Genomic DNA, 12,558 nt, shown 5'->3' with positions numbered 1-12,558 from the left:
TGAGCTCCCTATGGTGTCGAGAGGCACTGATCTCCCTGTGATGTTGGGAGGCACTGAACTCCCCATAATAGTGTGGAGAGACACTGAGCTCCCTGTGGTGTGGAGAGGCACTAAGCTCCCCTTAGTTTAGAGAGACACTGAGCTCCCTGTGGTGTGGAGAGGCAGTGAGCTCCTTGTGGTGTGGAGAGGCACTGAGCTGCCTGTGGTGTGGAGAGACACTGAGCTCCCCATGGTGTGGAGAGGCACTTATCTCCTTGTGGTGTGGAGAGGCACTGAGCTCCCCATAGTGTGGAGAGGCACTGAGCTCCCTGTGGTGTTGAGAGGCACTGAGCTCCCCATAGTGTGGAGAGGCACTGAGCTCCCTGTGGTGTGGAGAGACACTGAGCTCCCTATGGTGTGGAGAGGCACTGAGCTCCCCGTGTTGTGGAGAGGCACTGATCTGTTTGTGGTGTAGAGAGGCACTGATCTCCCTGTGGTGTAGAGAGGCACTGATCTCCTTGTGGTGTAGAGAGGCACTGATCTCCCTGTGGTGTAGAGAGGCACTGATCTCCCTGTGGTGTAGAGAGGCACTGATCTCCCTGCTGTGTAGAGAGGCACTGAGCTCCCTGTGGTGTGGAGAGACAAAGAGCTCCCTGTGGTGTGGAGAGGCACTGAGCTCCCTGTGGTGTGGAAAGGCACTGAGCTCCCTGTGGTGTGGAGAGGCACTGAGCTCCCTGTGGTGTGGAGAGACACTGAGCTCCCTGTGGTGTGCAGAGTCACTGAACTACCTGTGGTGTGGAGAGGCTCTGATCTCCCTGTGGTGTTGGGAGGCACTGAGCTCCCTGTGGTGTGGAGAGGCACTGAGCTCCCTGTGGTGTTGAGAGGCACTGATCTCCCTGTGGTGTGGAGAGGCACTGAGCTCCCCGTGGTGTGGAGAGGCACTGAGCTCCCTATGGTGTGGAGAAACACTGAGCTCCCCATGGTGTAGAGAGACATTGAGCTCCCTGTTGTGTGGAGAGACACTGAGCTCCCCGTGCTGTGGAGAGGCACTGAACTGCCTGTGGTGTGGAGAGGTACTGAGCTCCCTGTGGTGTGGAAAGGCACTGAGCTCCCTGTGGTGTGGAGAGGCACTGAGCTCCCCGTGGTGTGGAGAGGCACTGAGCTCCCCGTGGTGTGGAGAGGCACTGAGCTCCCCGTGGTGTGGAGAAACACTGAGCTCCCCGTGGTGTGGAGAGGCACTGAGTTCCCTGTGGTGTGGAGAAACACTGAGCTCCCCACAGTGTGGAGAGACATTGAGCTCCCTGTGGTGTTGGGAGACACCGAGCTCCCCGTGGTGTGGAGAGACACCGAGCTCCCCGTGGTGTGGAGAAACACTGAGCTCCCCGTGGTGTGGAGAAACACTGAGCTCCCCGTGGTGTCGAGAAGCACTGAGCTCCCTGTGGTGTTGGGAGGCACTGAACTCCCCATAATAGTGTGAAGAGACACTGAGCTCCCTGTGATGTGGAGAGGCACTGAGCTCACTGTGGTGTGGAGCGACACTGAGCTTCCCATGGTGTGAAGAGAGACTGAGCTCCCTGTGGTGTGGAGAGACAAAGAGCTCCCTGTGGTTTGGAGAGGCACTGAGCTCCCTGTGGTGTGGAAAGGCACTGAGCTCCCTGTGGTGTGGAGAGGCACTGAGCTCCCTGTGGTGTGGAGAGACACTGAGCTCCCTGTGGTGTGCAGAGTCACTGAACTACCTGTGGTGTGGAGAGGCTCTGATCTCCCTGTGGTGTTGGGAGGCACTGAGCTCCCTGTGGTGTGGAGAGGCACTGAGCTCCCTGTGGTGTTGAGAGGCACTGAGCTCCCTGTGGTGTGGAGAGGCACTGAGCTCCCCGTGGTGTGGAGAGGCACTGAGCTCCCTATGGTGTGGAGAAACACTGAGCTCCCCATGGTGTAGAGAGACATTGAGCTCCCTGTTGTGTGGAGAGACACTGAGCTCCCCGTGCTGTGGAGAGGCACTGAACTACCTGTGGTGTGGAGAGGTACTGAGCTCCCTGTGGTGTGGAAAGGCACTGAGCTCCCTGTGGTGTGGAGAGGCACTGAGCTCCCTGTGGTGTGGAGAGAAACTGAGCTCCCTGTGGTGTGTAGAGGCTCTGATCTCCCTGTGGTGTGGAGAGGCACTGGGCTCCCTGTGGTGTAGAGAGGCACTGAGCTCCCTGTGGTGTGGAGAAACACTGAGCTCCCCGTGGTGTGGAGAGGCACTGAGCTCCCTGTGGTGTGGAGAGGCACTAAGCTCCCTGTGGTGTGGAGAAACACTGAGCTCCCCACGGTGTGGAGAGACATTGAGCTCCCTGTAGTGTGGAGAGACACCGAGCTCCCCGTGGTGTGGAGAGACACTGAGCTCCCCGTGGTGTGGAGAAACACTGAGCTCCCTGTGGTGTCGAGAGGCACTGATCTCCCTGTGGTGTTGGGAGGCACTGAACTCCCCATAATAGTGTGGAGAGACACTGAGCTCCCTGTGGTGTGGAGAGGCACTAAGCTCCCCTTAGTTTAGAGAGACACTGAGCTCCCTGTGGTGTGGAGAGACACTGAGCTCCCTATGGTGTGGAGAGGCACTGAGCTCCCTGTGGTGTGGAGAGGCACTGAGCTCCCTGTGGTGTGGAGAGACACTGAGCTCCCTGTGGTGTGGAGAGGCACTGAACTACCTGTGGTGTGGAGAGGCTCTGATCTCCCTGTGGTGTTGGGAGGCACTGAGCTCCCCATAGTGTGGAGAGGCACTGAGCTCCCTGTGGTGTGGAGAGACACTGAGCTCCCTGTGCTGTTGGGAGGCACTGAGCTCCCCATAGTGTGGAGAGGCACTGAGCTCCCCATAGTGTGGAGAGGCACTGAGCTCCCTGTGGTGTTGAGAGGCACTGAGCTCCCCATAGTGTGGAGAGGCACTGAGCTCCCTATGGTGTGGAGAGGCACTGAGCTCCCTATGGTGTGGAGAGGCACTGAGCTCCCCGTGTTGTGGAGAGGCACTGATCTCCTTGTGGTGTAGAGAGGCACTGATCTCCCTGTGGTGTAGAGAGGCACTGATCTCCTTGTGGTGTAGAGAGGCACTGATCTCCCTGTGGTGTAGAGAGGCACTGATCTCCCTGTGGTGTAGAGAGGCACTGATCTCCCTGCTGTGTAGAGAGGCACTGAGCTCCCTGTGGTGTGGAGAGGCACTGAGCTCCCTGTGGTGTTGGGAGGCACTGAGCTCCCTGTGGTGTGGAGAGGCACTGAGGTCCTTGTGGTGTGGAGAAGCACTGAGCTCCCTGTGTTGTGGAGAGGCACTGATCTCCTTGTGGTGTAGAGAGGCACTGATCTCCCTGTGGTGTAGAGAGGTACTGATCTCCCCGTGGTGTAGCGAGGCACTGATCTCCCTGTGGTGTAGAGAGGCACTGATCTCCCTGCTGTGTAGAGAGGCACTGAGCTCCCTGTGGTGTGGAGAGGCACTGAGCTCCCTGTGGTGTGGAGAGGCACTGAGCTCCCTGTGGTGTTGGGAGGCACTGAGCTCCCCATAGTGTGGAGAGGCACTGAGCTCCCCATGGTGTGGAGAGGCACTTATCTCCTTGTGGTGTGGAAAGGCACTGAGCTCCCTGTGGTGTTGGGAGGCACTGAGCTCCCTATAGTGTGGAGAGGCACTGAGCTCCCTGTGGTGTAGAGAGGCACTGAGCTCCCTGTGTTGTGGAGAGGCACTGAGCTCCCTGTGGTGTGGAGAGGCACTGAGCTCCCTGTGGTGTGGAGAGGCACTGAGCTCCCCATAGTGTGGAGAGGCACTGAGCTCCCTGTGGTGTGGAGAGGCACTGAGCTCCCCGTGGTGTGGAGAGACACTGAGCTCCCCATGGTGTGGAGAGGCACTTATCTCCTTGTGGTGTGGAGAGGCACTGAGCTCCCTGTGGTGTAGAGAGTCACTGAGCTCCCTGTGGTGTAGAGAGGCACTGAGCTCCCTGTGGTGTAGAGAGGCACTGAGCTCCCTGTGGTGTGGAGAGGCACTGAGCTCCCTGTGGTGTTGGAAGGCACTGAGCTCCCCATAGTGTGGAGAGGCACTGAGCTCCCTGTGGTGTGGGGAGGCACTGAGCTCCCCGTGGTGTGGAGAGACACTGAGCTCCCCATGGTGTGGAGAGGCACTTATCTCCTTGTGGTGTGGAGAGGCACTGGGCTCCCTGTGGTGTGGAGAGGCACTGAGCTCCCTGTGGTGTAGAGAGGCACTGAGCTCCCTGTGGTGTAGAGAGGCACTGAGCTCCCTGTGGTGTGGAGAGGCACTGAGCTCCCTGTGGTGTTGGGAGGCACTGAGCTCCCCATAGTGTGGAGAGGCACTGAGCTCCCTGTGGTGTGGGGAGGCACTGAGCTCCCCGTGGTGTGGAGAGACACTGAGCTCCCCATGGTGTGGAAAGGCACTTATCTCCTTGTGGTGTGGAGAGGCACTGAGCTCCCTGTGGTGTAGAGATGCACTGAGCTCCCTATAGTGTGGAGAGGCACTGAGCTCCCTGTGGTGTGGAGAGACACTGAGCTCCCTGTGGTGTGGAGAGGCACTGAACTCCCTGTGGTGTGGAGAGGCACTGAGCTCCCTGTGGTGTGGAGAGGCACTGAGCTCCCTGTGGTGTGGAGAGGCACTGAACTCCCTGTGGTGTGGAGAGACACTGAGCTCCCTGTGGTGTGGAGAGGCACTGAGCTCCCTGTGGTGTGGAGAGGCACTGAGCTCCCTGTGGTGTGGAGAGACACTGAGCTCCCTGTGGTGTGGAGAGGCACTGAGCTCCCTGTGGTGTGGAGAGGCACTGAGCTCCCTGTGGTGTGGAGAGACACTGAGCTCCCTATGGTGTGGAGAGGCACTGAGCTCCCCGTGTTGTGGAGAGGCACTGATCTCCTTGTGGTGTAGAGAGGCACTGATCTCCCTGTGGTGTAGAGAGGCACTGATCTCCTTGTGGTGTAGAGAGGCACTGATCTCCTTGTGGTGTAGAGAGGCACTGATCTCCCTGTGGTGTAGAGAGGCACTGATCTCCCTGCTGTGTAGAGAGGCACTGAGCTCCCTGTGGTGTGGAGAGGCACTGAGCTCCCTGTGGTGTTGGGAGGCACTGAGCTCCCTGTGGTGTGGAGATGCACTGAGCTCCCTGTGGTGTTGGGAGGCACTGAGCTCCCCATAGTGTGGAGAGGCACTGAGGTCCTTGTGGTGTGGAGAAGCACTGAGCTCCCCGTGGTGTAGAGAGGCACTGATTTCCTTGTGGTGTTGGGAGGCACTGAGCTCCCTGTGGTGTGGAGATGCACTGAGCTCCCTGTGGTGTTGGGAGGCACTGAGCTCCCCATAGTGTGGAGAGGCACTGAGGTCCTTGTGGTGTGGAGAAGCACTGAGCTCCCTGTGGTGTGGAGAGGCACTGATCTCCTTGTGGTGTGGAGAGGCACTGATCTCCCTGTGGTGTAGAGAGGCACTGATCTCCCCGTGGTGTAGCGAGGCACTGATCTCCCTGTGGTGTAGAGAGGCACTGATCTTCCTGCTGTGTAGAGAGGCACTGAGCTCCCTGTGGTGTGGAGAGGCACTGAGCTCCCCATGGTGTGGAGAGGCACTTATCTCCTTGTGGTGTGGAGAGGCACTGAGCTCCCTATAGTGTGGAGAGGCACTGAGCTCCCTGTGGTGCGGAGAGACACTGAGCTCCCTGTGGTGTGGAGAGGCACTGAGATCACTGTGGTGTGGAGAGACACTGAGCTCCCTGTGGTGTGGAGAGGCACTGAGCTCCCTGTGGTGTGGAGAGGCACTGAGCTCCCTGTGGTGTGGAGAGGCACTGAGCTCCCTGTGGTGTGGAGAGGCACTGAGCTCCCTGTGGTGTGGAGAGGCACTGAGCTCCTTGTGGTGTGGAGAGACACGTAGGATAGACGCCACATTATTAGTACATTTTACCTACAGGGATTGTCCAGGATTAGGAGATCAGTACAAGTGTGTCCTTGCCTAGTATGAAGGCGAATGGCACCTAGTGCGTTGGAGCTGCAGTACCGGGCATGGCCACACTTGTATTAGTGGCACTGTGTGGTCAGAACCCCACTTATTATATGATTTTTGCATTTTTTTTTTTGTTATAATTGCGGCAAAAAACCCCACATTGTGCCGTAATATTCCACAAACGTTGTGGTTCGATACTAAAAAAAAACAAAAAAAAAAACAAAAGGCAGCTCTGAGGTTTGAACACACTAAGGCACCGATGACCTCTATACCGTCACTTTATGGGGCGGGAATAACCCCTTCAGTTCTTATTTGATTTCACATTTTTCTATTTCCAAACGACATTGATAACGAAGGACATTTCAAACATTATTTTTAGCTTTGCTAAAAATGTGTAATGCACTGGGAGTACTTAAGCCTGACCTATTCTTTGTAGATATAATCTTGAATAATCCGTCAGTGACCTACAATCCATCTGTCAGTGGAAAGGAGACATGGGGGGGAAAAGACGGATTTCTACATTTCACCTTCCCGGTAGAGAGGAATAAAAGTGCAGAATAAATGACCAGTAAGTGTTATTATGAGCGGAGCGAGCGGGAGAGCAGACGTAAGGAGGGAATGTATCTCACCACCGAGCCACCACTGATACATTACGTATCCCTGGACCATTACGTTCCTATATAACCCTCTTTATCGCAGAGTTCTGACCGTAAAGCAAATATAGACAGGACCCTTTCATGACTGGGGGGAGGCTTGTGTGGCGGAAACGAAAAGCAAAATTTGGAAACTCCACATCTAAAAGATTTTTTCTTACAGGATTTCCTATTTTTTATTATTTTTTTTACTTTCTATAGAAAAAAAATGGGACTAAAAATTAAAAGAACATGGCACTATTTGAGCAAAAGTGTTGCAAATAGAGCAAATTTTTCATTTTCTTTTTCCTCCCCTTTTTCCAAGAGCCATCATTTATTTTTCCCTGCACTTATGAGGGTTTGTTCTGCTTTTTTTTTTTCAAGATGTCTTGTAGTTTTGAATGATTCCATTAATTTTACCATATAATTGTTGCGCCAGTGTCCCCGAAGGACTTATTTACAGCCCCGGCCGGTCGCGTCCTCCCCCTCAGCCTCCCCACTCCACCCCTGGCCGTCCACGTGTGCTGCTTCCTCCTTACCTTCCCTGGACCTCTTCTTCAAAGGCTTGTGCGCTCTTTCCAGGAGGCACTATGTCTTTAAGGCACCCTCCCATTAGGGAAGGTGCCTGTGCAACTGTGGCGCCCTGGACTAGCCAGGTCGTCACAGGTACTACAACACACACCCCCACCCTGAGACAGGCACATCAGCCAGACATCAAATCCTTGTTGCCTCCCTCCAGGGGCTGATGTCCACACCAGGTGTGGGTGGAGCCAGGCGGTTGGCCCCACCCACTGAGGAGTTCACAGTCCTGGAGGCGGGGAAAGAGAGCAGATCAGTTAGGGAAGTGAAAGTGAGAGGAGCTACTGCTGGTGTCCGGGTGTGTGGCCCGGGCACTTAGAGCAAGGTTGGCAGACGGTGGTGGCCGTCTGCAGGAGAGGTAGATCAACGCGGAACCGTAGGCCTGGGGCTGGGCGGTAGCCCGCCGGTACCGAACTGGGGAGCGAAGTGAAGACAGCACACTCAGGCAGGGCCTGCGGACCCCAACCAGGCTTGGAGCCGCCATTAGAGGTCAAATCCGTCAGTGACCGGAACCGCAGGGGTTTCCTAACAGCCAAGACCCGATTGAAGGCAACCGTCCAACCAGCAAAAAGGAAATACAGCTACCGCCACAGCTAGAATTCCAAGGGCCAGAGCCTGCGGGCAAAAGGGCTCCTCCGGCGCATATATACGCTGGGGAGCGGGTTACCGGTGGGAATCCATCGGGACCGAACATACACACAGGTGCAGGGAAAGGCAGCCACCACCACCCGTTCGGGAGAAGCTACAGCAGCCGGCTGCGGGACCCGTCCAAACAGCCATTTGGTTTACCAGAGACTTTGCTGAGTGAGTACAACCGTGCCATCCAGCACCGCGCAACGCAGTCCAGACGACCCTGCACCCCACCAACCCTGCCTTCCCATCACCTCACCGGGCTCCGGGACCACCAACCCCTACCCACGGAGGGGAAAAAGAACATCCCAGCTGCTCCCTACCATCACTCCCGGGATCCCCGTCACCAGCTGCGGTGGTGCTCCAACCTCACGACAACCCGTGGGTGGCGTCACGGACTAAATCCCCAAACCCAAACTACCCCTTTCACTCACGGGCGAGGAGCGCCGCTCAAGTCCCCGGATCCGGCCTACCGCTCGAGCCACCGAGCAGCAGCCGCAGCAGCGCCGGACCCGAGCGTTAGAGAGCGCAGTGCCCCGCCGCCCGCGACACAACATTAGTCAGTATACCAGTCTGCTAGCTAGTTGTCAGGTCCCGAGCTCCTGTTCCGTTATCCCTGTGTCCGTCATCCTGTACCTGCCATCCCATACCTAGCTGTCCGTGCTGTGCCCATCATATCTGTCTTTACGTGCCTACCTATCTGCCTCAGCCATCCCCCCTGTACCAGCCTGCACCTGTGTCTATACCAGAGTCCGTCATCTGTCCTGGGGAGCAGCTGCCACAGTCCTGGTCACTGCCCTGGGAATGGTACCTGGCGTCTAGGTGTTTAGTTAAGCCCCTCCCACTAAAGGAGTGGGTCCACTAGCCTCGCTACCTGCCCCTCCACTGGCAGGGTGGGGTGCAATAGTGAAAGAAAAGTGCAATTTCTCCATTGTTTTTTGTGTTCACTTTTTATGGCATTCATTGTTTAGTACACATGACCTGACAATAGATTTTTCGGGTTTGCGATTACGGCGATCGCATATTTATGTAGAGGTTTGTTAAAAACAATTGGTTTATGTCGACTTCTGACACCCATGGATATAAATTGAGAGGTCATAAAAGCTCCTGTAGGTTTAATGTGGAAGGTGCACAATACTTTTCCACCTATAGTATAGATAGACATTCGAGTGGCTTTATTAACCCCTTACTATCAGCTCCATTGTCCATCACAAATCAAAAATAGTGCATACTTACCTCCCAGACGGTCAGGTGACATTTTTCTGGTACCTGACTGGAGCAGCCTGTCAGTGGCTCCTGATCGGCTGCTGTTATCAGTATTCCATATTAGTTTTTATATATATATATATATATATATATATATATATATATATATATATATATAAATATTTTCAGTAGGGATAGGCGAATAGTAACTACTTGTGTTCAGAAGATTATTGTTAACGAATCCCAAAATACTATTCTGGTATAACAGCCAACACAGCTGACCATAGTAGCCTCAAATCACTTTTTCTGTTTCTTTAGGCTGCATCTTCCTGCGATTCCAACATCAAGAAGTGACCCAGGAGAAGATATGTCTAATGTATATTCTTTTGCCCAACCCCAAATTAACAGTGTAAGTTACATTGCAAAGAGAAGTGTATGTGTGAAAGTGCAACTGAAGTGCCATAGAAAGGATTTCTACCTGTTAAAGGGGTTCTTCAATATAATACATATTTTTTAATTAGCCTTCTTATTTGTTAAAGGGGTACTACAATTAGGGCTGCCAATCTCTGGGACCTCAGATGTCTTGAAAATGAGTGGTGCTGGTTTAGTGATTTGTCTCCACTATTTCTTCGGCGCTCCATTGGGAGACCCAGACGATTGGGTGTATAGCTACTGCCTCCGGAGGCCACACAAAGCATTACACTAAAAAGTGTAAGGCCCCTCCCCTTCTGGCTATACACCCCCCGTGGGATCACGGGCTGCTCAGTTTTCAAGCTTTGTGCGAAGGAGGTCAGACATCCACGCATAGCTCCACTGTTTAGTCAGCAGTAGCTGCTGACTATGTCGGATGGAAGAAAAGAGGGCCCATACTTGGGCCCCCAGCATGCTCCCTTCTCACCCCACTCTTGTCGGGTGTTTGTTAAGGTTGAGGTACCCATTGCGGGTACGGAGGCTGGAGCCCACATGCTGCTTTCCTTCCCCATCCCCCTGAAGGGCTCTGGTGAAGTGGGATCTTACCGGCCTCCAGACTCTGAGGCCGGGCTCCATCCACAGACCCGGAGATCCTGCTGGATACGGAGCTGGGTACCATCAGGGACACGGCCCTGCAACATTCAGGTACTCTGTGTCCCCTACAGACAGGCACAGAACACGCCAGAGTTGCTGGGTGTTCTAGTGCGCCGGGGACAGTAGCGCTGTGCGCTGGGGTTATATGCACTACAGCTTTGCTGAGTGGCATTATTGTGGGGAACTACCGCGCCGACTGCCACTGAAAGCTGCGGCGCGGCTGAGACCTGTGGTGCGCCGGGGACTTCGCGCCGGCCGTGCTTTTACGACGGCAGCGCTCATAAATCTAGTCCCCGGCTTTTGCGGCCTAGTTACGGTTCGTTCCCGCCCCCAACCCTGTCATTCAGGGAAGGGGAGAGACGCGATCCAATGATCAGCGCCGAGGGCTGGAGTCTTATTTACATACTCCAGCCCTCTCACTGGGCACAGTGGGACGCCAGTTTCCCGCTCTTGGTCTGAACACGCCCACGGGCCGTCCCTCTTCACAGGACGCCGGCGGCCATTCCTGCAAGCAGTCTGGCTGGAGAACGGACATAGCCCTGGGAGACCCAGACAGGGGATTCTGGCGACCACACAACCGCTCTTAAGCGGGCGGTAAGCAGCACATATGTGCTGACCCCACTAGTGCCACAGTGTTATTTTGTGTACTTTTTGGAGGTACCTATATATATATATATATTGCACTGTAGGTCGCTTCTTGGCTTTATACCCTAGATTGCTCTGAGGAGACAACAGCATGTCATCCGCAAAAAGCAAGGGTGCCAAGGCACAGACTTTATATGCTGCTTGCACTGCATGTGGGACTGATCTACCGACAGGCTCCACTGACCCATTGTGTGCAATGTTCGGTCCCTGTGGCACTTCGTCAGCCGGAGTCTAGGCTAGTAGTGGCCCAGGCAGAGACGCCTGTGATCCCTGCCCCGGTGACGGGGACAGAGTTTGCTGTTTTTGCTGATAAGATGTCTGTGACTATGACAAAAATTCTGGAATCTTTGCAGTCCAGGCCGGTCACTCAGACCATGGGCACTGTTGATTCATTGGCCCTTGGTCCCCCTCACTTGGAACTTATCCGTGCTTCAAGGGGGTCCCCGACATCACAGGCTGAAGGCTCGGACTCGGACGACTGTCCCAGGCAGCCTAAGCGAGCTCGCTGGGAGAGACCCTCGGCGTCATCACGCTGGTCAGGGTCTCAGCGAGAAGATTCTCTGTATGATGAGACAGAGGCAGGTAATCAGGAGTCTAGCCCTGAGACCGCTTTCAATCCGGATACCCCTGATGGTGACGCCATGGTAAATGACCTTATAGCGGCCATCAATAAACTGTTGGATATTTCTCCCCCGGCTCCTCCAGCGGAGGAGGCAGCTGCAGAGCAGGAGAAATTCCATTTCAGGTATCCTAAGCGTAAATTGAGCTCTTTTCTGGACCACTCTGACTTCAGAGAAGCAGTCCAGAAACACAATGCTTATCCAGATAAGCGCTTCTCCAAACGTCTTAAGGATACACGTTATCCCTTTCCCCCTGACGTGGTCAAACGCTGGACCCAGTGTCCAAAGGTGGACCCCCCAATCTCCAGGCTTGCGGCTAGATCCATAGTTGCGGTGGAAGATGGGGCTTCACTTAAAGATGCCAATGACAGGCAGATGGACCTTTGGTTGAAATCTGTCTACGAAGCTATCGGCGCGTCGTTTGCTCCAGCATTCGCAGCCGTGTGGGCGCTCCAAGCTATTTCAGCTGGTCTGGCGCAGGTGGACTCTGTCATACGTCCATCAGTGCCGCAAGTGGCGTCCTTAACTTCACAGATGTCTGCATTTGCAACTTATGCTATCAATGCTGTCCTGGACTCTACGAGCCGTACCTCAATGGCGTCCGCCAACTCTGTGGTGTTACGCAGAGCCTTGTGGCTAAAGGAATGGAAAGCAGATTCTGCTTCCAAAAAATGCTTAACCAGTTTACCATTATCTGGAGACAGACTGTTTGGTGAGCAATTGGCTGAAATCATTAAACAGTCCAAAGGTAAGGATTCCTCCTTACCTCAGCCCAGATCAAACAAGCCTCAACAGAGGAGGGGACAGTCGAGGTTTCGATCCTTTCGAGGCTCGGGCAGGGGCCAATTCTCCTCGTCCAAAGGGACTCAGAAGGAGCAGAGGAACTCAGATTCCTGGCGGGCTCTCTCACGCCCAAAGAAAGCAGCCGGAGGTACCGCTTCCAAAGCGGCGACCTCATGACTTTCGGCCTCCTCCCTCCGCATCCTCGGTCGGTGGCAGGCTCTCCCGCTTTTGCGACATTTGGCTGCCACAGGTCAAAGACCGGTGGGTAACAGACATTTTGTCCCACGGGTACAAGATAGAGTTCTGTTCTCGTCCTCTGTCGCGGTTCTTCAGAACTGTTCCACATCCCGACCGAGCCGATGCTCTTCTGCAGGCGGTGGGCTCTCTAAGGGCAGAAGGAGTGGTGATCCCTGTTCCCCTTCAGGAACAAGGTCAAGGTTTTTACTCCAATCTCTTTGTGGTACCAAAAAAGGACGGCTCTTTC

General features: G+C 54.7%; 1 protein-coding gene across 1 annotated transcript in view; it reads left to right on the top strand.

Moving 5' to 3' along the window:
- The window catches only part of TSNAXIP1 (translin associated factor X interacting protein 1), a 152,399-nt gene that overhangs the window by 25,624 nt on the left and 114,217 nt on the right, over window positions 1-12,558 (top strand). The window contains exon 2 of the mRNA XM_075326825.1: window positions 9,280-9,370. Coding sequence (XP_075182940.1) covers window positions 9,280-9,370 — 91 coding nt within the window. The remainder of the gene's footprint in view (window positions 1-9,279; window positions 9,371-12,558) is intronic.

Source organism: Anomaloglossus baeobatrachus, chromosome 10, assembly GCF_048569485.1.
Source record: "Anomaloglossus baeobatrachus isolate aAnoBae1 chromosome 10, aAnoBae1.hap1, whole genome shotgun sequence".
Taxonomy (NCBI): domain Eukaryota; kingdom Metazoa; phylum Chordata; class Amphibia; order Anura; family Aromobatidae; genus Anomaloglossus; species Anomaloglossus baeobatrachus.
This window is presented reverse-complemented; position numbering and strand designations above follow the sequence as displayed.